General features: G+C 39.1%; 1 protein-coding gene across 1 annotated transcript in view; it reads left to right on the forward strand.

Annotated features, from left to right (window-relative positions):
* The window catches only part of FBXL2 (F-box and leucine rich repeat protein 2), a 55,043-nt gene extending 30,168 nt beyond the window's left edge, over nt 1-24,875 (forward strand). The window contains exons 6-15 of the mRNA XM_084282626.1: nt 2,556-2,624; nt 2,711-2,806; nt 3,134-3,260; nt 3,457-3,531; nt 8,094-8,224; nt 17,231-17,291; nt 18,800-18,844; nt 19,437-19,493; nt 23,599-23,811; nt 24,660-24,875. Coding sequence (XP_084138752.1) covers nt 2,556-2,624; nt 2,711-2,806; nt 3,134-3,260; nt 3,457-3,531; nt 8,094-8,224; nt 17,231-17,291; nt 18,800-18,844; nt 19,437-19,493; nt 23,599-23,811; nt 24,660-24,767 — 982 coding nt within the window. The 3' untranslated portion in view covers nt 24,768-24,875. The remainder of the gene's footprint in view (nt 1-2,555; nt 2,625-2,710; nt 2,807-3,133; nt 3,261-3,456; nt 3,532-8,093; nt 8,225-17,230; nt 17,292-18,799; nt 18,845-19,436; nt 19,494-23,598; nt 23,812-24,659) is intronic.
* Nucleotides 24,876-25,745: the final 870 nt, after the last annotated feature.

Below are 25,745 nucleotides of genomic sequence, written 5' to 3' on the forward strand. Positions count from 1 at the left end.
AACTTGTTCCTGCAAGATACATTGAATCCCTGTAAGCTTTTGCTATATGCAAATGGATTAATCCAGATTCCTCTGTGGATGTTTCTTTCCTTATTTAAACCCAAAGATCTTAACCTGCAGCTGAAGGGTCCCTACATGACAAATACTACAGGGCTCAAAGCGTGTTCGGAGGCAGGCTCAGAATATAACTTGCAGTCATTACACTTTGCTTGACTGTCAGAGCAGAGTGGGGTAGATAATGTTTAGTCTGACCTAGATACAAGCGCAAAGATTTTTGTTCAGCAGTGGGCATTAGGTTAGTGTCTCATGACCTTTAGCTCTTCCTAAGATTTACAAGCAAGTCTCATTCATTTAATTTGTCTCCAGAATAAATTAATGAGCATTTTTGATGTGTAATCTGACTTTCATGAGTAAAAGCCAGAGCATGTTTTTCCCTTAGAGGTTTTAAGGCTTAAAAACAAACAACAACAACAAAAAACAACAACAACAACAAAAAAAAAACTAGAAATTTGGTTAAAAACAAAAATAGAAATGTTAAGCTATTCTAAATTATTTGTTTTTATTTTTTCTTACTCTTTCCAGATTTTTTTTTGGGTGTTGCTAGAAGAGCCCTTTTAAAAATTTAAAATAAAAATAATAATAATCCACATAAATCCTCCAAGCTCACAGAGCATTTGTGCATATGGTCCCTGTGTTCTCAGTAGTGGAAGTCAGGGCTGAAATGGAGGAGTTGGGGAAGGCAGGCACTGAGAGACGTGGGAACTAAGAAGGTAGCTGGGAAGGAAATATGGGTGTTGGAGGAAAGAGGACAGGTAGGCAACAGTTTTCCTCCCGATTAATTCAGTTTTTGTATTCACTCTATGCTCATGACTGCTGTTCAGAACACTAAGGCTAGGGGACTGCAGTGAGGGTTGTGGCCAGAACCAAAAAATTCAAATGGGTTCAGGTATTAGTGGTGTGTGAGAGGAGGAAGATGGCAGGATTTACAATATTAGTGAATAATGATATATTTAGTAAAGAGATATTTTTGTAGTTGTTCAGTATATAGCATGTGTAGATTGATGCAAATAAGAAAATGGACAGGGTTGGCTGAGACCAGCTATTGTACTGCTAGCCGTACGCATAAGTGCATCCATAATTACTAACTAGTGCAGATGGTAGTGTCTGAGAAACTTTAGGAAAGATGATGCTTTACCCCTGAAATGTAATCAGATGATACTGGAATTACCCAATGAATGATAAAGCTGTGAACTTTAAGACTTTCAAAACAGTAATATGAGAAATGGCTTTAATTTGGGGGTATTTGTTCTGAAAGCAACTTTACCTATCAGGAGTTTTGCACTGATCCATTAGTTTTGGGGCTGGTACTAATTTCTCATTTTATCCTTCCTCTACATCCACCTTTAGTTTAAAAAAAGGCAGTCATCAAAGTAGGTTATATTGGCTATATAAGTACTGAATGTTTGTGGCTCTGTCAGGACATGCCCCACAGTTGAATCTCAAAGTCTGTTTACCGTTCCTGCAAATTATTACAGAGTGTAGCGTCTTTCCAAGTGATTTGAAAAAGTCTCGATTATAAATCTCACTCCACTACGTGAATTTTGGAATAGCTGTTTTGAGAATTCACGTGGAAACTATCACCAGTATAACTGCTTGCTGTTGTTTTTTTTTTCTTTCCCATTGTTTTCAATCCACACTGGAGAGCCAGGAAGTTGTTGCCCGCTGAGTGTGTAGTCGGATCTGCTAACCACGGCAAGCCTCCAGACAAAACTGTTTTGTGCGTTTCCTCCATCACTGCCAATAAAATCCATGCAGTTGGAGGAAACGTGGGCATAAAAACGGTGCTCTGAAATGCAGTGCAGCTGTAAATATTGCTCTGTAGAGATGAAAAGGAAGTTGATACATTTCTTCTGGGTAATTAGTATAATGATATATACAGGCTTTAAGTGGTGTAATAGCTCCAATCATCTTTAGTGTACATACCCAGTAGTGCATACAGATGCGTTTTAATTTTTAACATCATAAATAACCAATTTGCAATTCCCAGGGCTTTCCCTTAGTAGTCCAGGCGACTTAAAGCCCAATTCTGTGTTGTGCAGGATACATTCCTGCATTTTCATTTGATGTGGGAGTCAGCTCCTTAATAAGACCTACAGAAATTTCAGTAACAAGGTATATGAAAACTCTCCCCAGAAGCTTAAGTATGCTTAGTATTTAACTGATGTGATATTTCAACCCTTGTGTTCATTCCCTTAATGATTTTAGTTATGGCATTTGAAGCAAATCAGTTCTGTTCAATGACAGAAATAAGCACCTTGCTCAAGCAGTATTTGAGAGAGGAAGAGCACTTGGTTTTAGAGTTACTCAAGACAGAACTTGCAATAGCAAAATGAAAAAGCAGCCGCTGAACCAGATGTTTTACTCTATGGGTTGAAGAGCAAGCTTTTTCCCTGAGATGGAATTCATTAGGGGACAGAGTGTGCTCGACTAAATTATAACAGTAATTCAGTCACTAGGCATAACAGTAATTCTCTAGCTTTTTGTTGCTGTTTTAGGACCTTTGCACAGAACTGTAGAAACATCGAACACTTAAATCTAAATGGGTGCACAAAAATCACTGACAGGTAAGTCAAAGAGTTTTTTTGTTTGTTAGTGGAATTTGGAAGAAGAAGTAGCTGAAGGTATTTTTAGTGTGTCTGCTGTTTTGCAGTACATGTTACAGTCTTAGCAGATTCTGTTCCAAGCTGAAACATCTGGATCTGACATCTTGTGTAGCCATCACAAACAGCGCTTTGAAAGGTTTAAGGTAAGAAGATTTAGTGTTTTGTATTAAAGAAAATAATTGAAAGAGCTGTTCAATATATAATAAAGTTGTTTTTTTTTAAAAAAAAAAAAACAACACAGTGCTGAGCCTTAATATTGTGCATCAGCACTGACTGTATCTTGTATCTAGCACTTCTTGGGTGTGGACAATAATGTTTGTGTGTGGTCTTTTCTCATGACTTTTCTGTAGAGGCCTGGCACAGTCCACTGGCTATCATTAACTTCTAACAGTGTGTTTAATTTGGGTTTCCCACTGTTATGACTATTTGAAGGCTGGATTTAACTTTATGTATTTTTTTAATTCTCCCAGTGAGGGTTGCAGAAATCTGGAACATTTGAATCTTTCCTGGTGTGATCAGATTACAAAGGATGGTATTGAAGCACTGGTGAAAGGGTGTAGTGGACTAAAAGCACTATTTCTTAGAGGTTGCACACAGGTACATAACTGCTTGGGTGATCCTTTAGAAATACATTTTTTCTTTTGGCTTTTTGAAATCTTCATGAATTAAAAAATATTGGTTTTTGTTACAATCTTTTGTTCAATATTACAAGATGTGTGCACTCCTTTGTCTAGTTTGGTTTGCTTTTAATTTCTTGTTTCTTTTCCTATGTCCAATTTAATTGCTAATACAGTTAGAAGATGAAGCACTGAAACACATTCAAAATCACTGTCATGAACTTTCAATCCTGAATTTGCAATCCTGCACAGTAAGTATTTGAAACTTTAAAAGATATATTATCTAAAAATCTAAACCATTTTCAAATGCTAATGAATTTAGTTGTTGCATACTTAAATAATTCAAATTGTACATCTCTGCAGTTTGCAGAATTTTATGTGGAATAGATATCTAAATTTAGATAATTTAGATAATAGATATCTAAAATGAACTGTCTATTCCACAGCTGAATGTAGATTTGGAGTGTTGGGTTATTTTTCCTCATTCCACCTTTTGACTCTAGCAAGCTCCAGAGTATGAATTAACTGTTCATTCAACTCAGATGAATTATGTATGTATTAAAACATACAGTTTTACAGATGTAGTTCATATTCTCCCATATGTTAAGGTCAAACATTTTGCTCTGTTCATAATTTTAAGGTTTCTAATGGAGCAGAAGCCATATTGTGGGCTACATAATGGAGAATAAAATGGAATGTCATCATAACAGGATGATTCAGAACCATCTAAGTAGCAGAAGGGCATGTGTTTTTTTTCAGCATTAATGAAAGAATACATTGATTTGTAATGAAATAGCTGGGAATCATACATGTTTGTTTAATTCTACTTAAAGAATACACAAAAATTAAATTTGCTGTGGTTTATGTTTGCTTTTTTTGTTGTTGTTCCTGATGTGACTTTTTAGGAGTGGAGAGAGATCTTTTTAGGCTTGAAATGTATTTAAGTCACTCTTAGTAAATCCTTAGTAAAGTTTGAAATAAATTAAAGTTTCAGTTTTTCAGTCATACAACTTCAAATGTTTGTTTTTTTTTTGCTTTTGGAAAATTTTCTACAGCTTTATTGCTAATTTATTGTGTCATAAAATCTGCTTGGGCTCAAACATTGAAATCTGTTTCCTCAATTAATGTGGCATGGGACCATTTTTTCTTAAGATTTGATGGAAATTTTTGATTAAATTAATAGACTAAAAAAAAGTTTTGATTATTTTGAAGTATTAGGGATTATTACAAGTTAACTTAAATTTTGAAGAAATTAGGAACAATATGAATACAAATTTTAAGCTTCAATGAGGCACGTCTAAGGAAAGAAAATTCTCAGATTTTTCAATCTGAAATTTGTTTCAAACCTTTAACTTTCTCAGAAAAAAAAAAAAAAAAGGAAACTGCAGTTGTAACATGATGATAATGGAAATGAATAGAATTTCCTTCTTTTTGGTCAGAACCACAATTACAAAAATAAAGGTAGGCCATAATTTCCTTTCCTTTCACTCTTCATTTTGTCCTCCTCCTCATAGCTTCTTTTTCTGTTGTGTTTTACCAGGGTCTAATGATAGCAGTTTGCAGCCTTTTATGATTTTTTTTGCAGGAGGCTCTTGAAGTCTGATAATACTCAGTTTGATCTCTGCCACCTAAAAGGGGCATTGGCATAGAAGTGTACTGGAGTTTTCAATTGGGCCATTTCCATTGGCCCAATTTCCATTAGTTGTCATGTAGGATTAACTTCAAAAAAAAAAAATGTTAGTGTTTTTCCTTTTGAATTGTTTGAGTTGATAGTTCGTACGCTCTACCTAGTTGTGTGTGCTTTGAAGCTCTATTTCACTAGAGAACTTGCTGTCCTTAGAAGAATACTTCCGGAAGCATTTAGGCTCTTTGTTATCAAAGGGCTAGCATTGATTTTTACACAGCAGGTCTCCATGTGCTTCATATGATCCACACTTTATTTCTAGTGGATCTGTTTTATGATCTTTTTTAAATGGTAGGCCAGCTCCAGTTTCTGTGAAATTAACTTATAGAATCAAAGGTTTGGGTTGGAAGGGGCCTTAAAGAGCATCAAATTCCAGTCCCCCTGCCACAGGCAGGGACACCTCCCACCAGACCAGGTTGCCCAAAGCCCCATCCAACCTGGCCTTAAACACTTCCAGGGATGGGGCATCCACAACTTCCCTGGGCAACCTTTTCTAGTGCCTCACCGCTCTCTGAATAAAGAATTTCTTTCTAATACCTAATCCAAATCTACTCTTTTTAAGTCTAAAGCCATTGCTCCTTGTCCTATCGCTATACTCCCTGTCAAAGAGTCCCTCCCCAGCTGTCCTGCAGGTCCCCTTTAGGTGCTGGAAGGCCACTGTAAGGTCTTCCTGGAGCCTTCTCTTCTCCAGGCTGAACAACCCCAACTCCCTCAGTCTTTCTGCATAGGAGAGATGCTCCAGCCCTCTGAGAATCCTTGTGGCCCTCCTCTGGACTCATTCTAATACATCTATGTCCTTCTTGTGGTGGGTGCCCCAGAGTGCAGTGTTCCAGGTGGGGTCTCACGAGAACAGAGCAGAGGGGAACAATCACTTCCCTCGCCTTGATGGCCACACTGCTTTTGATGTAGGTCAGGACATGGTTGGCTTACTGGGCTGCAAGCACACATCGCCGGCTCGTGTTCAGCTTCTCATCAGTGAACACCCTCAGGTCCTTCTCCTCAGGCCACTCTCAATACATTCTATTCCTAGCCTGTGTTTGTGCTTGGGATTGCCCTGATCCAGAAGCAGGACCTTGCACTTGTCCTTGTTGAACCTCATAAGGTTTGCACAGGCCCACCTCTCAGGCCTGCCCAGATCCCTCTGGATGTCATCCCTTCCCTCCAAGTGTGTCAACCACACCAGACAGCTTGGTGTCATCAGCAAATTTTCTGAGGGTGCACTTGATCCTACAGTCCATGTCATCAACAAAGATGTTAAACAGCTCTGGTCCCCTTACTAACTGCTGAGGAACACCACTTGTTATTGATCTCCATTTGAACCATTTGATGTTGAGCCATTTGACATTGAGCCATTTGACGTTGAGCCATTGACTGCAACTCTTTGAGTGCAACCATCCTGCCAATTCCTTACTCACCAAGTGGTCCACTGATTGTCATAGAATTACAGTACGGCTCGGGTTGGAAGGGACCTTAGGGATCATCTAGTCCCAAGCCTCCTGGTAATGCGCAGGGTTGCCACTAGATCAGGTTGTCCAGGGCCTTGTCCAACCTGGTCTTGAACATCTCCAGGGATGGGGCATCCACAAGCTCTCTGTTCCAAATACTGATAAATTCCAAATACTTCTGGAAACTGATTATCTGAAAGGTACCATCTTTAGAGTGTAGAAGCTTGTAGATGTTTTTGGCCACTTTTCTTTCCTGAGAGGGGTATAGGCATTGAAATCACAAGTAATTTCAGAATAAGAGCATTTCTGTATATTACTTGAATGTTTTGCCCATCTGCAGCAGCAGCATAGAGTTTTATGTAGTCCCTACCTATAAAATAGTTCATTTTCCCAATAATAATGTCATGAATCTCTCTCAAACAAAACAAAAAAAAATCCTGAAAATAGCAAATTTTGAGTCAAAGCCAGAAAACGCTTGATTTACATTGGACTTTTAATAACAGTAAATATTATTAATAAAAGCTTAGCTTCTATAGCTAATGCAAGTCCTTATGGATCCACAAAAAGAAGACAGGATTTCTAGCTTTCTGTCTGGAATAATTTTTATATGATAGAACAATTTGCAAATTCAAACTGCTGCTATTAAAAAATGATGTTTTGAGGGGATCATAAGGTGATGTCCCTTTGTGCTGAAATATGATTTCTCATCCTGTTTTCTTCTACGAAATGTAATGTTTGTGGTAATGGTTAGCCTCAGAAATATGCTATAGTGGTGTTAGCATACCTAGATGGGTGGCTTATAAAAGGAATGTGTGCTTTAATTTGGAAGATGCTAGCAGGCTTTGCTACTGTTGCAAGAGTAATACAAGTTCAGGAAATAAAATAGGCTTATCTCACTGTGAAGGATCAGTCCATTCAGCAGAAAAATTAAATTTCTTGGAGTAGGAGTGGGAGGAGGGAAGAACACCTTCCAGAATAGAGTGCATATAAATAAATATTTGCACACACATATCCAATAATCTAGTTCCTATTGCTGTTTTGTGTGCAGCTGCATTGGGGCTATTTATTACAGCATCTATTTCCGAGAGAATTTTTTTATTTGTCTCCCAGTTTGAGATTTACTTTTTTTAAGAATATCTAGTACAGAACACTTCTGACAAATGAAAAACCTAGTTCTTTGAATCAAACTGTAAGTGAAGGATTTTTATCCATGGGTCTTGTAGCTCCAATGTAAAATAGGTAGTTCCCTGTCTTGCATTGAGATTTTAAGCTCTCTTTTGCATTGTTCATAAACTTACCTGCAGAGTCATTGGAATGAAAGACCTGAACTCTACAGGTGTATAAGAAATAAGATACTTGACATGATGATAACTACAATTTGGAGAAAAAATAAAAAAGTGTTATGTGAAAATTATAAAGCAAATACAAATTAAACAAGACTTCCTCTGTTCTTCAGACTGCCTTTGAGCAGTTCTCCAGGTCTGTGGAAAAATGCATAAGTAGGAAACATCTGTGTTGATTATCTTCAGTGTTATCAGTGAACATGGTATCATGATGTTATGTTGTGGTTGAAAAGCCACAAGTTTCCATGGTTATATACAATGTGACACAAAGTTCAGTAATATGACTTGATTTTTGTTCTTGACAGATGACTTGATAACTTCAGCCTTTTTCTGTGTTGCAGCAAATTTCAGATGAGGGTATTGTAAAAATCTGTAGAGGATGCCATAGACTTCAGTCACTGTGTGTTTCTGGCTGTAGCAACCTTACAGATGCTTCTCTCACAGCACTTGGTCTAAACTGCCCAAGGCTGAAGTGAGTATGTCATGAGCACATCATATGTATGTCATGTTATTTCTGGCCTAATCTAAGAAATTCACTTCTGAAGATAATGGCAGATATCTGCAGGTTTGATTTAGTTTTGTGTTGTTCTGATTACCTTTACAATCAAAACATTAAGTTAGAGGTACCAGCTGAATCTAAACTAGAGGGCTGGTTCTCAGTGTAGCTATCATATGAATGTAGTCCACTGTATATAAGAAAAAAAAAAATAATATGACAAGTAAACCATCTTGAACCTAGTAGTTCAATTCTGTGCTTTTAGCTGAATGTTGTGTACTTATGAGCCAGATGAAAGAAGATCTAAAGCCTATTTTTTAAGGTAAAAGTATCTGTAGTTGTCTTTTGATATTTTTAATGTGGTTTTATATGATTTGTCTTGAAAAAAATAACATTATAAAGTATAAAAAGTTATACTTAAGTATTGTATTTACAGATTTTGTTATAAATGCATTTTTAATATGCTCTGTAGTAATATGTGTCCTGGTATTCTTAAACAATGACATGGAGTGCACTAATGCCACTGTAAGCACTGAGGACTTGTGTTTCTGGGATAAATTTTGTGTATCGGGCTCAAAAGCTGGTTGGAATTCTTGTCATCTGAGGCTGGTTCTTCTCCAACCTTTTTGTTAGTATCTGTTAGGGCAAGTGCTAATATACTTTTAAAACAGCAAATTACAATGTGGAGTTAAGGTATTGGCTTTGTCTCCATCTTGCACATTCCAGGGGCTGGATCTGTCAGTGGGATAGCACTGAAGTTAGTTTTAATTGGAGCCTCCCCCAGAGCAGGGAATCATGCTGCTTGAGGGATGTTTGCATTTGGCTTCCCTCCCCCTCAGCAGCACAAAAGGGCTGGGAGAAGGAAAACAGCCATGGCTTTATTATGTCATTACCATATGTGAATTATCTGTCAATTAAAAATAATATAAACGTTCACATTGATACAGTTTGTATTTTCATGTATATTATGGTGGTATTCTCTGAAGTGGGGAAGGTTTCAGCGTTAATAATGAAGTTCAGTTGTGCAGCAGGTCTAGTTGAAGAGGCAAGTAATACGAATTGTAAGGTCTAATTTTAATATAAACAAAGTCAAAACAAAAGATCTTTGGATGACACTAAATTGCTATTTCTGACAGGAACATGCAGGAATTGCCACTTTTTATTCACGAATCACAAATGAATGGAGCAAAACAAAGTTTATAAAAATTAGGGGAAACTACATTCAGATGCCGGTGTGCAGTATGCTGAAGATCAGAGTATCTGAATTAAAAAGAGCTTTTGTCGCTTTAGGAAACCTTTTCTTAAGACAACTACAAAGTGATGGTCTCCTTCGCATAACCATTCATACTCACAAGAGCTTATGTATTCCTATGTTGGGGGCTTAGGAAACTTTTGTCACACTTAACTGTATTCCTTAGGAAGTTGTGCTGTTATTACTGGTCTTCTTATGTGATCGCTCCAATTATCTCAATGCACAGCTTACATGGGAAATTAAAGGAAGTCTAAAGTGCTATTAATTGCACAGTTCTTTCTAGGGTACAAGCTTAGCAAGAATCATTTTTCTTTAGAAGAATATTTAATATCTTATAAACAGGAAATAGTCACTCATGCAGGCAAGCCTGCATTTGTTATGAAACCTGTTAGTCCCTGTCTGGGCAACGAGCGGGAAGGCTTCTGCTGTTTTCCTCCTGTAAAGAGGTAAAGTATAAGGAAAGGAAATTGACCCTTTGCAGTGATGACTGCCAGGGAGCCTGTGGTGGAAAGATTGGTGATAGATCTAGGCCTTTGGGATCGTGTGTTGAAAATACTTGATTTAAAACAAAGCAAAACAAAACAAAAAAACAACTTGGAAATCGAACAGTAATGTAATTCCAGACTTGTTCATGCCTTCTGAGTATTTTAGTGTTGAGTGTGAAAGAAAACTTGCAAGAACCTAACTCTCATGCATCTGTTGGACATGCTGGCTGTGCTAGGAAACTTTTGAACACTTTCAGTGTTGTGCCACTCTCACTTGACTTTGGGGTTTTCAATGTCCTACTATGTTTTTTTTTGTTTGTTTTTGTTTTTGTTTTTTTCTCTGGGATAGTGCTGTGCTCTGCAGCTGTTACCACTCTTCTGGAAAACAAATACTAAACTTGACCAACTCCCGTCAGCTGTTTTTTTCCCCCACGTCAAGATACGGCAGTCTCCTGATAGCTTTTGTAAAATCTACTGTAAGTGCTAGATACCTTTTTTCTATTTTTTTTAAACTTTTTTAGTGTTAAAATACTGGTAGTTTTTTTGGTGAGGCTTATTGAGAAAAGCACCTGTGAACACTGCTGCTTCCAGAATATCTTTGTCTAGATATGGCTGTGAAAATTAGGATCATGTTGCTGTTAGCCCCACCAATGTTGTTGCACGCCTGCTGCTAAATCACAAACAATAAGGAGAGGCGCTGTGCAGGGGGATGCTCCAGGTGTGCCCAAAAGACATCTGTAGATGATGAGTGCTGCTGTGAGGTCTGTCTCAGAGAACACTCATTTATAGGAATAGGGAATCCACTCTGGGGTATAATTTGCCTGTTCAGCTCCTATGCTAAATACTTTGACACAAATCAGTGGATTAGAGGCCAGCAGTATCTGGGGAAAAAAAAAAAAAAAAAAAACACAAATCCCTGGAGCCCTCTAAAATTAAATACAGTCACTAAAATGAAGCAAATATTAAAAAATCACTCATTTCTGTGCAGACCAGTGCCATTCTACTGGTTTTTCATACTGGGACCTGATGCAGTGTGCCGGTATGTAGCTCATTCTCCCCGTTCTGCTCTTCCGACTGACTGCTCACCCAGTTTCAGGAAGGGTAGAGCTGCTAGTCTTCTGGTCTCTTATCCCCTGCTTCATTGTTCTTCAGAATTTTTCAACTGGTTGTGCTGTAAGTAGCATCCCCACTGATTTGCCCACTGTAGATATCATTATTTTCCCCCTTTAAAGTCAGAAGTGTAGGGAATCTAATGGTTTTCAGAGTAGATGGGGTTAAAAGCAAGTGAATGATGAAAGGAGTAAGAAGGGTAACAAATGTGACCTGAATTATGCTAATTATGCTTGTTGTTGTTACTTATGGGTTGTTTGGTTTTGTTTTTCCTTCTTCCTATCTGGTACCCAAGGTAATTTTCAGATTAGCTGAGTGTTTTGTGATGGGTTGCTAACTGCCCTTTAGGGAAGGGGACAAAGCCCCCAGATACAAGTGTATTTACAAGTGTGTACATGAGTGTGGAAAGAACAATACATAGATGTTACAAACATCCATTTGGAAAGTAGTAGCTATCCTGTACCTCTCTCTTGTCTTTTTGTGAGTTTCCTTCTGAACCTCATAGAATAGTGCTCTGGAAATGGTTATCAAGGGTGTATAGCCTGTGGGGCTGCTTGCCTCTAAGCTCAGCTGTGCACTTGCTTAGAAGAGATTGATTCATCAAAGTCAGAGGTCCACATCCCACAGTCTGATGCAGTTTTATTTTTCTCATGGGCACAGCATGGCTTTTCCCTTTGCACTTTGTTCGTAGCAAGAATGCTTTCTTATGACGTCTTAAACTAGTTGACAGATCTAGATGCCTCTGAGTGCCACCACAGCAAGAGTTTCTTTGTCCATCTTTCTCTTCCTCCTTCCCTACCACCCCCCAGTAGAAAATGTTTGCTGTGGTAAATGAAAAAGTTGCACATAACTGTACTTCTGATACCATAGTGCTGTGCTTTCTCCTTATTCATCTTGATACTTATTCTACTTGCAAAGTAAAGAAAAAGTTCATTAAAAGAAAAAGAAACAAAAAACACATCAATGGGATGGGGGCCTGGAGTGCTGTTTGGGGCAGTTGACCCTTGTTTGTCAGCACTGTTTCCCACTGCCTCTTGAAATAGTGCTGGATTTATCTTTCCAAAATATTCAGTGTTATTTTCTTTAAGGTTGTGCTTTTGTAGTTTGTTGAGGAATTTTTGAAACAGCAAGGAGGCCATGCCTTGCTGTGTCTGAGCAAACCAAGCAACCAGGACGACTACGAGGAGTTGCCATTACGATGTTCCCTTATTGCCCGATTGAGGAATTAGAAATATTGTTGCCAGCAGCTGGCTTCAAGGACAAGATCTACATGACTGCTAATCACAAGGGGGTTGTTTTCTTGCAGTTGTTTGTCTGAGTGCTTTTGACCAATAATCTTGTGTGAGACACTATCCGCCCCTGCTAAATTTGCTATAAAAGTCAGGCTATTCGGGTAATAAAGGAAGAGCATGATCTGACCATATTGGTGTGTCATGTTTTTTGCCGTTCTTCCTGCAACAAATGGCACCTGAACACGGGGAGATGCGGAACGGAGACGCAAGCCGAGCAGCAGGTGGTGATGGCGGCCACGCAAGCTTTAGTTGTACTGTCTGGAACTGACAGAACACCTAGTGCAAAATCTAAAACCTTGGGAATGTAGCTGGCACGGTTCTTATCATCGGCTCCTGCACCCACCGTGGTTCGGGGTATGACCTCTTCAACAAAGGAATCAGCGGCAGAAATAACTAAGGTACTGTCGGAGCAGAGTGCTGATGGGGAGTGGGGATTGCCCCCCCCACACACCTTGCGCTGGAAAATCTTGATGAAGCTGCGCTGCCAGCATCCGTGCCGCTGCCAGGCAGCAATAAATCCACTTGGGATGCTTCGCCAATGAGAGGTGCAGCAGCAGCTTCTGAGAATCAACATTCAGTGGAGGAGTTGTTCCAAGAATTGTTAGAAAAGTTGGAGAACTTAAAAATTAAGGATTTGGATGAGCTTCCTCTCTTGTCTGCCCCCTCGAAGCCGAGTCCTTCGTTATCCATGGCTACAACAACATTGGCACTATTATCCGTGGCTACAACGACATTGGCACCAACGAGGGACAGGTGGTCCAGCATGATATGCGATGCCATCATAGAAGGACAGTGCCACGCCGCATCTTTGGCCTGTCCTGTTATTGTCATGGCAGCCACATGATTGGAAGCTTTTACAGCAAGCTCGAAAAACGGTTATGGACTACGATTTGCAATCCAAGGCAGCTCGACAGATAGTTCAGTGGATTTTCCAGGCAGACCTGATGTGTCCACTTGACTGCCAAAACTTGGCGCACTTATTGTTAACTCCTTCGCAGTTGTTATTGTTTGAAAGGGAATGGTTGTGGTTGACACCAGGGGGAAGCGGGTCAAATTCGTCAACCAGGGGACCCTCTGTATGGGATTACTGCAGAGATGTTAATGGGGACGGGTCCTTGTATCAATACCCAGGTTCAGATGCAGTTCCCTGCGATTATTCACGAAACAGCTGCACAGCTTGCACTGAGGGCTCTTCTTGGTCTCCCAGGGGAAAAGAAAGCACCTCCATTTGCATCAGTACAACAGGCCCCTGGGGAATCATATGCTAAATTTATCAATCGGTTGTGGGCAGCAATTCCTGATCATCCTGATCTAACAGCGAAGCCTAAAGGCAGTGTGTTTAAAATGCTTGCATTTGATAATGCAAACCCAAAAACTCAAAATATCTTAGTTACGCTGCTGCGAACTGCACCTGTAGAAGATATGTTGGAAAGGATAGAGAGCGCTGATCGGTCCAGGCAAGCATCTGTGGTGGCACAGGCTGTAAAGGACTGCCAGAGGTTTGCTTTTACGGTACCCTCCATTAACAAACAGGCCCCGGCAAAGTGCTATGAATGGCTAGTGCTTCCGCAGGGGATAAAGAATTCCCCTACGTTATGTCAATTATATGTGGCCTGAGCATTAGAACCAATTCATACAGCGTGGTGTGACATAATTATTTACCATTATATGGGTAACATTCTGTTTTGTAGTTCAGAATGCTTCCAGGATTCAGATTTGAAGTTTATTCAGAATACGTTGGAAGCAAAAGGGTTGACGATAGCCCCAGAGAAGGTTCAGCGGAAACAGCCATGGCTATACTTGGGATGGAAAATAACAGACTCTACTATTCGTCCACGGAAAGTTGATATATCTACGGTGTTACATAATTTGACAGATGTACAAACGTTCTTGGGTAATATTCGGTGGGTTCGGCACATTGTAGGGATTACTAATGACAATTTAGCTATATTGTTACCTTTATTGTGAGGAAGAAGCGCAGAGCAAGAGGTTACATTAACCAATGAGCAATGGCAGGCTCTTTCACAAATAGTTTCTAAGGTTGCAGCTGGCTCTGCTTGCAGACGTATAGCAGAAGTTGCACTCTCCTTACTAGTTAGCAATCATGTGTCTCATCCATTTGTGGTGCTTGGTCAATGGCAAAAAGAAAGGGAGAGAGTAAGGGGCAACAAAGAAACAGTGTCAGGAGGATGACACTGACACTAACAGCACTGGTAATAGGAATAGCAAAAGTGAAACAGGAGATAGCAAGAGTGGAATGATAGGACAGGATTTTTGAGTCCTGGAGTGGATTTTTCTACCGATTCAACCAAAAACGAGTGTTCAAACACAGGCGGAAGCTATCGTGGAGTTAGTATGTAAGGGTCGTTCCCAGAGTATTGAGATCAGCAGGCAGGAACCAGGAGATACTAGTATGCTGCTGGCTCAGGATCATTTGGAATGGTGTTTGCAGGAGTCCATGCTACTACAAGAAGCTGTGTTAGGTTACCTGGGATTGGTACATTCCTGAACTCCAAAGGGGCCTCTCTGGCAAGTCATAATATCATATAAATGGCAGGTAATACTACAGCTCTCATCCCGACCAGTGGTGGGCCGCACTGTATACGCTGATTCAGGTGCAGCAAGTGGGAAGTTGCTGATGGTGATTCTAATACTGTCAGCAGTGCTTGCGCTCGTGACCAAGATCAAGCCGCGACAAAATCTGTGGGTGACATGGGCTAATCAGACTGGTATATCAGAATTTTGTCTGTCCATGGCATCATCGTCCACGGCATCATCCACAGACCCGTTCAGGATTTGCCTCATAGGTATACCTGTGTATGACCCTTCTGAGTTTGGCCAGTATGCTACCAACAATTGCTGCAGTGCCTCATGTGTAGCTGCGTGCTCAGCGAAATTGATAAATTCACTTATTGTCTTGCTGCCCTGGGATCCACAAGAGTTACAGTTACTTGGGTATCAAAGGATTGGGAACACATCACAGAATTGGACTCAAACATGTTTTGTGTTCAGTAATTTACAGCAAAGATTAAATCCTTTCAAAAAACACAATCCAACAGGGTGGACAAATGTGACTTCAGAAGGGACATACAGGTACAGAAGTACAAATAACACCTGTGGTTACAATGACACTGCTAGGCAGGTTTTGGGGGCTTATGGCACGGAGACGAGGGGTAACAACTATAGCATTTGGAGTAATCATACAGCTATGGCCCTACCTCCTGATGTTTTTCTGGTTTGCCGGGATAGGGCCTGGCAAGGTATCCCTGCAAATGCTATCGGAGGTCCATGTTACTTAGGTAAACTTACTATATTTGTTCCTAGCTTGTCACAATTGCATAAGATCACTAGACATAAACGGACATTGCTCACACCAGATTGCAGTGATAATGTTGAGTTGCTTGGTGTTGCGGCTAGAGCGGCATTAGCAATTTTTGTGCCAGGAGTAGCAGCTGCGGCTGCATGCAATAATTTAGAAAAATTGGCGTGCTGGGCCAAGAAGCAAGCCAATGCCACGACAGAAATACTTGGGGAGATGTTACCAGATCAAAATAGTCTGCTACATGTGCTTTTACAGACTTGAGCTGCTATTGACTTTTTGCTCTTGGCTCAAGGGCATGGGTGTGAGGACTTTGAGGGAATGTGCTGTTTGAACCTTTCTGATTATAGTGAGTCAGTTCACAAATCTATTACTTTCCTGAAAGAGCACATGGGAAAGATTCAATACAATATTAATCCTTTTGATCAATGGCTCACTGATTTGTTTGGGACGATGCCTAGATGGTTACTGGGATTAATCAAAGAGGGATTAAGGATTCTGTTTATTGTGGTGTTAATCATCATTGTGTGTTGTATTGTAATGTGGTTAAAAGGTTACTTGCAAAACTGTTACATTGGGCTTGGTTTGCTCAAAAAGAAAAAGGGGGGATTGTTGAGGAATCTTTGAAACAGCAAGGAGGCCATGCCTTGCTGCATCTGAGCAAACCAAGCAACTAGGACGACTACGAGGAGTTGCCATTACGATGTTCCCTTATTGCCCGATTGAGGAATTAGAAATATTGTTGCCAGCAGCTGGCTTCAAGGACAAGATCTACATGACTGCTGATCACAAGGGGGTTGTTTTTTTGCAGTTGTTTGTCTGAGTGCTTTTGACCAATAATCTTGTGTGAGACACTATCCGCCCCTGCTAAATTTGCTATAAAAGTCAGGCTATTCGGGTAATAAAGGAAGAGCATGATCTGACCATGTTGGTGTGTCATGTTTTCTGCCGTTCTTCCTGCAACAGTAGTTACTGATTTTGCTTTGGCCTTTGATAGTTTAAGCTCTTTGCTTTCTGTTGACTAGTTTCACAGTGCTTTGTGCACAGGCTCTGAGGACAAATTTCTAGTAAGTGGTTTCTTAGTTCTGTGGCTTCCCAACTTCCTGTGTTTAAATGACATGTTTTAGATGCAGCTTTTGTCTGTGTTTTTCTTGACTCAGGGTGTATTCTTGCATATAGTTGCTAAGGTAACACTTGAGAAAACATAAGCATTTTGCTGTCTTACTGAAACAAGAGGTGAAAATACCTGCAATTATGCATATTTCTTTTCACTAAATATTGAGAAAATTTGAGTATTAAATTTCATCTGCACTGTAATTATTAGACTCTTCTTATAAACTGGATCCAAATCTGCCTAGTGCTTCTTAATTGCAAATCACTATGAAAAATAGGCATGTGTGTTTGCTATTAAGATATAAGATACAGATAAGTATTTATTTTAAATTTTATAAGGCAGATGTATGTCTCAAATACATTTGCTTTCCTCTGTATTAATGTTTTCTTTAATATTGAAAACTTTTTCAGGATTTTGGAAGCTGCAAGATGTTCACATCTTACAGACGCTGGTTTTACCCTTTTAGCACGGGTAAGAGCCATTTCAGAAAGTTAGAGCCTACTTTGTTTTCGTTGCTGCTGAGCAGCTGTGAATTGATGTAGTCCTGCTGGGAATGAATATGAGAAGAAGAAAAATAAAGGAGAAAGAATCCAGTGGAGGAGGGGACAAAAATTTATTTTATTTCGTTATTGTACTTAGAGCTGCGATTTGATGTGTTTTGCTATACTTCTCTACTTGTTTTCACTTTTTTCCTCTTTTTTTTTTTTTTGGTATATTTAAATTGGATTTGTTATGCTTAGCGTAACAATTCTAAAATCGCATTACTCATTCTAGCCAAATTTCTCATATAAACACGACACATACCTTGTCATGTTTAGACCTGAAATCATCATAGAATAGGTTATTCAGACCATACTTTCAAGCTACAAAAAAAAAAACCAACAACTTTCAGCCACGTATTGTAAACTATAAGGACTTGTGCCGGGATTCATGCTGTACATAAGTAAACATACTAATTATATCAAATGCTTAAAGTTATACTTGTATGCTTGCTGGTTTGAGAAATCTGGACACAAAAATAATAATACTCTGTAGACAGGATTAATTTATACTAATGATATTTAGCATGAATGAGAGTCTTTCCAACCACAGTGGTTAAACAAGGTGGTTTTCTAATCATTCACCAGTACAGCCTTGGTCTTCCAGTAGTCACCTGAAGCCTGCTTCTGGGAGCTGCTATTAAACCATTTCTTCCTGTGCCTACTAACAATAAGGGCTGGGGGTAGGTCTGAGCAGTGGGACAGTGGTCTGCTATGAGGTCACAAGGTTACATCATTTTCTTGAAATTAGTCATGATCAGCTATTGAAAGTACTTCTAAAAGTTTGCTAGAGACCTCTAAGAATATTGGAATACTGGGAAAATTGCTTGTATTATTACTGGGAACAAAAGAAAAAGTGAAGTGCAGCTTTCTCCCAGCCTTAAAGTAGACCTTATTTTAATATTTTTGTCATTCAGTATCAAAACAAATTGTTTTAAGGCTTCATTCTAAAAGCATGGTGATAAATAGAGGTTTTACAGGCTTAAGTGTCTTTCAGATTAGTTTGATGCAGGTTGATGTACAAAGAAGTTGGATTCATCTGTATGCAGATTAGTTAACTTTAATAGAGATGCAATAAATACTATAGGATTGAAGTGAAGTTGACCTCAAGAGGAGGGAGGAAAGCAAGGATAGTTGAATTCTGTTCACATACTATTGCAAACTTCACAGGGCAAGTAGGAGAAACATCCCTTAGTAAGAGAACAGACCAAAAGCATAGCAGTTCGGGAGGTGGTGGGGGGTGTATTGCTTATGTTTTTTGTATTTTTTTTATTACTACTAATCATTGTCCTTTGGTTGTCAAATACTTACAGGGATTTAGCTCTCAATTTCTTCTTGAAGTTTGTGCTTTCCCATGTCACTAGCCCTGTGCATGATCTCACAGCTATATGTTCTATTTCATCTTCTATTTATCCTTTTTTATTTTTTCTTCAATTTTAGAATTGTCATGAGCTGGAGAAAATGGACTTGGAAGAATGTGTTTTGGTGAGATTTAATAGGAAAAGGAAATATCAAACATTCAGTGTAAGGATGTAATGCCAATAAGAACATCAGCACTTTGAGATAAATATCCTGTGGCGGTTTTGGTGGTTTTTGTTGTTGCTTTTTTTTTTTTTTTTTTTTTTTTTTCTGAGTGCTGTGGTATTGAGAGTAAAAATATAACTATTGGGAAATTCTATTCAAGGAAATAGAATCATTAAGGTTGGAAAAGACCTTCAAGATCATCTGGTCTAGCGATCACCATGCACCAATGTCACCCACTAAACCATGTCCCTAAGCACAAGGTTCAACCTTTCCTTGAACACCTCCAGGGATGGTGATGCCACCACTTCCCTGGACAACCAGTTCCAATGCCTGAGTACTCTTTCTGAGAACCAGTGTCTCCTAATTGCCAACCTAAGCCTCCCTTGGCGCAACTTGAGGCCATGAGGTGATCACCAACAGGTGATAGTGTGTTTTTCAGAAAAGTGCATGACAGAGATAAAACAGCTTTCATCTGTTACAGAAAGGGATATCTTACTTGAGGGTTGCCCTCACCACTGTCAGTAACTTATGTTTTTGTTTTTGTTTTCCCCAGATAACTGACAGCACATTGATACAACTTTCTATACACTGTCCTAAACTACAAGCATTGGTAAGTTTAACTTCTGTACATGAAATTTAACACACAACCCCAAACTGTATGTATATTGGACTGCGATGACATATGATGTAGCTGTGTGTCTGTGACATAAAAAACAGGCTATCCACTCTGTATATATATGTTTCTTGAAGTAGAATTATACTATTCAAAAAATAGGCAGGTTTCACAAGTGTTCTAAAAGAAGCAGATTACTACTGAAATAATTAAATAAATTATGTGATAAAAATCATTATCTTTGGTTAAATAAATTGTGATAAATTAAAAACGTAATTATTTGTTATAAATAAAATTGTATATTATAATTTATGTATTATATAGTGCATAATATTTATAATTATGTGATAAAAATCATTTCCTCTGGCTATTACAGTGAGTAGTAACCAGAAAGCTTATATTTTATGGTTAACATCCTTCATACATGATTCCTTAATTCAAACAAAATATAGGCAATTTAATGTACTCAGATCCTTTATAGATACTCTTATGTGTTTACTAATGTTTTTTTTTAGGGAGTATGAAACTTCAAGTTACAGACTGAAGCAAGTCAAATACTGAATAAACAAAAACTAAAAAAATAAAATCATCAAGTAAAGATAAATCCAAATCCCATTCTGTAATCAGTTTTGCATGTAAGCAGTTCTAACCAAGGTCTAAGTTTACCTAGTAAATTGTGGAACTTTTTTTTGACGTTTCAGAAGTAACTGGAGAGGATTGAGATGCCTTCAGTGGGGTACTCTACTTACCATATTTCAAAGAACTGTTTTTTAGGGAGTGGTTGGTTAGATTTTTCAGAACATTAAAATGTCAGGTGGCTTAAAATTGTCTATTCTTTAAAGGTACACCAAAATTGCTAGACCATCCATAGAGTAGGAGCTCCTGCATTTAGGGCCAGTTGTCCTGTAAGTGTAGATTTGTGATATGCTACTGTGAATGTACTTGTGAGAACAGGTATCTTTATAATCTGCTCTTAGATGGGATTAGAGGAAGGTTTGCTGCTTCATTAATTGAATTGTCTTATGATTGGCTTTTCCAGCTCAGTGTTACTAAGGTAGCAACATGAGGAGAGATGACTTTTACAAGGGAGCCTTACTCATTATTTCATAGAATCTTAGAATATCCCAAGTTGGAAGGGACCCATAAGGATCATCAAGTCCAACAATTTGTTGTTGTTGCTTTTTTATTTTTGTTTGCTCATTGTCCCACCTCATTTCTGTACCATAATTCTTAATGCTAATCCAAACAAGGGTTGACAAGAGATATGGAGTCATTTATATGGGACACTGTCTGTTCTTTTGCAATGAGTATTTCTTTTTGTATTGTAGTCCCAATTGTCATCAGTACATGCAAGAGATCTTTTGTACCACTTCTGCCAGTGCTTCACCAGAGAGGTCATAAAAACTAATAATTTTCATTTATTAACCTGCTTCTGTTTGCTGGCACCAGTGAATACCTTTGTGTGTTAGTCCACAGACAGTGAAGTGTGGCAGTGGTAAAATAGCACAGTTTTCTAGGGGACCTGTAAAAATTAAATTTTTTGTTGAGGTGTATATCCTATGTATAGTAATATTTGAAGACTGTGAATGAACAGTGATGGGTGAGAATTATAGGGACATTAAAAAAACAGGGTCACAGATGTTAACCTACATGAATTAATCTTGATACTTCAGATTTGAAATTGTGTACTGTTGATAGTTCTGTAAACTGTTATGTGGCTGTGGTTTAATATACGTTTAGGTATATTTGCAGTTTAAACAAGTATTTTGAAGTTGAATAAATCAATTTTGAATGTGTTCCTTGGTGTTCAGAGACTTGGTAGACAGTGGAAATAAGCAAAAGCAGTGTTAAACCAATTATAACCAACTGTTACACCTTCATTGGTGTCAAAGTACACAAATGCTTTACTACTTACTGGACTTAAGTAATTTCTGGTGCATGTGTTTAACATGTGTGCATTCAGATTTTTAGAGAAACTGTGAAACACTCTTTTGATATTCCTAGTGATGAGGACAGTTGAATTCTTCAGTGAATCATACTGTTTCTTACTGTCATGGTATATCACGCCATATTTGATATACACACAGCCTCTAATATGTATTAATAAAAATTAATTTGATCCTATCACTTTATTCTAAATATTTCAAGCAAAAATCTTCATAAGGTCAAACTTACAGTTTCTAACAAGTTTATGAGGTCAGAAAAATTACATGTTTTGCATATTTGTTTTACAAAGTTTTGTGAACTCAGCTGCACATCCTGTATTGTCCTTTCAGTACCAAATACAGTGTCTCAGGAAAGCTGAATTTTATAAGCTGCTTACTTCCTGGGATGGAAAACTCTTAATTAGCTAGCAAGCTGCTGCTATAGCCAACAGCTTCACATAACCTGTCCTTTCTCGAAACAGCAGGTCTGTTATAAATGATCTGTAACCCTGAAATTGCTGATTGTTTCCAGGCTGTAAGCCAATTCAAATGCTCAAAACATCCTAAAAGAAAGTAGGTATAGGAGAGAAAACTTAAATATTTAAAGAGTTAATAGACTCACAGAATGTAAACATGTAAGATAAAATGCTGTTGATAGGGTCAAGTTTTTAATTTCTTTGGCCTTTTGGAGACAGTATGCACTAGTTGTGGTGTTGCTCATCGTTGCTGTCTGCTTACACTTGATAAGTGAATAAAATTGAACCAGCTGGAGATGCAGGAAAGAAGATAGTTGTGGACTTGTCTCGCATTCTCTTCTGTGGTTACTCACTCATCCTTCATGCTGGTGAGCAAAGGAGAAAAAAGAAAGTTGAGAGGTGAGTTGTTCTGAAGGGCAGGGTGAGTTGTTCTGTATGACTGATAACAGGCAAGAACTGCTCATTACTCTATCTGAGGTAAAATAAGGGTAAGCCAGAGCTGGCAGTCCTCAGACTTCCCTGTCAGGCTCAGATAAAAGATGATAGATGCAATGTATGGAGAGAAGAAGGGAAGGATTACATATTTGATTCAGGTGATTGGCAAGAGGGACTGCTTAGTGCTGTTGTTTGCTTGTGCAGAGTTAAAAAGTACTTTTGAATTGCTGCAAGCATTTCTTCATCAGTTGCTGTCTGAAAAATACTTGCAGAAAGGAAGTGCCGCTTCAAAACCAGTCACTATTAGGCTTAGATACAAGATACAAAGCAGAGGGCAGAGCAGAGAGCATAGAGCTAGCTGTGAGGACCCAGTGAGAAGAGTGTGTAGATCTTGTACGTCCCCAGTGCAGAAGTCTTGAGAGTGTTCATTTCATTGACAATGGAGTTTTTAAGCCTCCTCTGAGGAACGCTGTTTCTTATCATCATTATCAGAGCTTCATGTGCTTCTCCAAAAGTCATGAATTACCTAAAGGAAGCAGGAAACTGCTTTATGTGGTGCTACTGCCTGAGGTGATGCAAGTTTTTCCATGCTCTTGAAATGCAAGGGAGTAAAGAAGTACGCTGAAGAGGAGTGGAATTTTTTGGTTTACTATGCTGGCTGTTGCAGAGGAGACCTGCTCCTCCAGCTCTGCAAGGTATTTGTTACTCCTTTTATGTGCAGCCTGAGGTGCTAAACACTTACGGTTTTCCTGAAACCTTTATTTGGCAAATCAGTCTGGACTTCTTTATCTGTGTGGACCTGCACTTGCTTGGTCCCAGTGGTGTGTATGAAAACTGACCATATCATGGTAGCTGTGGAAGTTACTGCTGTCAGTAGATCCCCATCTATTCCTGTATGTTCTTGATCAACTTTTGAAGTTGGCTTCTGTTTCTGGCATGCTGAATAGCCGTTTAGGCCTTGCTGTGACTGATGTGCACAACACTAAACTCTCACAATCATCAAGAGCAGAGGGGGTTGAGGAGTTTGCCAGTGATGCATCTTTTGGTACTGTCAGCTCAAGTACTCTTTTTGAAGCAAAGTTAAAAATTAAATACAGCTCCTGTTTTGTTAACTTCAACTGATTCTTTTGTTACTGCTTTGGAAATAAGCTTTATATTCTTTGTAGCCCTTTAACCAATAGGAAGAGGTTGAGGAAGACTGCTGGTATTTAGAGGATTGAGTAGTTTTGAACTGAGTGATGTTAACTGTTTGCCTCTCTGTTTTAGAGCTTATCTCACTGTGAATTGATCACTGATGATGGGATTCTTCATCTGAGCAACAGTACGTGTGGTCAGGAGAGGCTCCAAGTGCTGGAGCTTGATAACTGTCTTCTCATCACTGATGTAACTCTGGAACACCTGGAGAACTGCCACAACTTGGAGAGAATCGAGCTGTATGACTGTCAGCAAGTCACGCGGGCTGGAATCAAAAGAATCCGAGTACGTGTTGTGCTGACTTGCTTGGGTGGGAGCACCCAAGCCAGTGATACTACTTGAGACTGTAGGAGTTGCAGATGTCTCAGGCAAAGGAGCCTTCTGCTTTCTCTATGTATGTTAAATACCAGTTTCTATGGTTTTAGGATTTAGTGACTTTTTTTAATTCTCCCAGAATACACACTCTTACTATACAGAGCCAATAGTAAAACATCTGCATGGCAATTTCACTGAATGTGTTGTAGGGCGGTTAGGTCTTGGAATCTGGTCACAAGCTCTTTTCTTCAATGTCCAGCCCTGTTAAGTCAGGGACTGCATAACAGAGTGGGGGGAGGAGGTGGGACAGCATTTAGCCTTACTGTTAGAGTCACCTGCAGCTTAGTATCACACAGAGTTTTGTCCAAATAGTCTTGCAAATGGAAAGCTTGTCCCTGATACTGACTGGTGAGGGCAGATGCCCTGTTCTATTTCCTGTTGCTTTCCAGGATGAGAGAAACAGGGAATATGGGAGACAAGGTACAGACTAGTCTTTGTTCAATAGCTTGAAGTCCATCTCTCCTCTGTGGCAAGATACATGCTTCTTTTGGTAGAGAGCTCTTTGGCTGATGAGTGCTTTGCTGGGAAAAAAGGGGGAACCCTGACCACATAAGTGTGGCCAGGCATCAGTGTACCTGAGCCAGATGGAGCACAGGAATTACGTGTCAGAAGGCAGCTTGGGGGGTTTCAGATGTACAGGTACTTTTTAGCTAACTCAACCTTAAAGAGAACCAACATTGGCAGTACTTGAGGTGTACTGCTTCTTTGCTAGTTATGCATATTTCTCTGCCATTAATATCCAGGCTTTTCGTCCACAGGCTCATCTACCTCACGTGAAAGTTCATGCTTACTTTGCTCCAGTAACTCCCCCTCCTTCGGTAGGAGGGAGTGGACAGCGCCTCTGCAGATGCTGTATTATTCTTTGACAGTAAGTGCAACCACACTTTTTTTTTTTTTTGGTGAAGAAAAGAATTGGACTGAAAGTCAGTGGAAGGAGTCAGTTTCTTGACAGTTATAATGGTGGTGTTTGGTCATCCAGTTTTGTGACAAGAAAAAACACCTTTTTCCAGGTAAAAATCTTAACATACTGTTCAGATGTGGATTAAGTTGGTTGGTGATGCTTTGGTTTGTATTAGCAACTCCTTCCTTCCGTTGGCATGAGAACTGAGGTATCTTGTAAAATGGGAGTGTTTCAGCATAGTGGCTATTTGGTGAATATTCACTAAACTCGGAATTTACTTTGCATTTCTAAGCACTATTTGGTGTGAAGTTGTAAGCAGAAGTTGGGGGCTCAAGTAAGTCACACAAAGAAACTGAACCTGCTGTTCTGTAATATATGTGGCAGATTAAATATCAGGTTTAAGGACAAATCAGCTTTAGCAAACGACCAAAAATGCAAGGTAATCATGAGCTGTTACAGCAAAACAGCTTATACTTTTTCATGATTCAGCTTCATATTTAATTACATAATAGAACATAATAGGTAATATCCAATGGTAAGCTAGTACCTCATGGTAACTATATAAATAATTTTCAAAGTTTTGAACTTGGTTCAGTTAAACTACGTGTTTGTTGACAGCTTGCCCATCACTGAAGCACGTTTTATGCCCAATGCCATCAGCCTTAAAAAGAGGTTAGAAATCCACTGTGGTAGAGCTTGTGCACTCTACTGTAATTGGCTGCCACAATCATACATGGTGCTTACTGTAATGCTGTTACTGCGTGTCCTCGATTATCTCCTTGGTTTTGTAAGAGCAGGATGCAGCAGCTCCAGGAAGAGGGGTATGCTACTCGTGTTTTTCTACGGATGATGGAACCTAGGCAAAGTTGCAGGAACTTTGATGGAGTGAGGTCTTTGATTCAAGCTGTTTGTCCTATGCATTTTAGGGATGCAGCAAGCAGAT

This window comes from Netta rufina (genome assembly GCF_964035555.1).
Source record: "Netta rufina genome assembly, chromosome: 2".
Classification (NCBI taxonomy): Eukaryota; Metazoa; Chordata; class Aves; order Anseriformes; family Anatidae; genus Netta; species Netta rufina.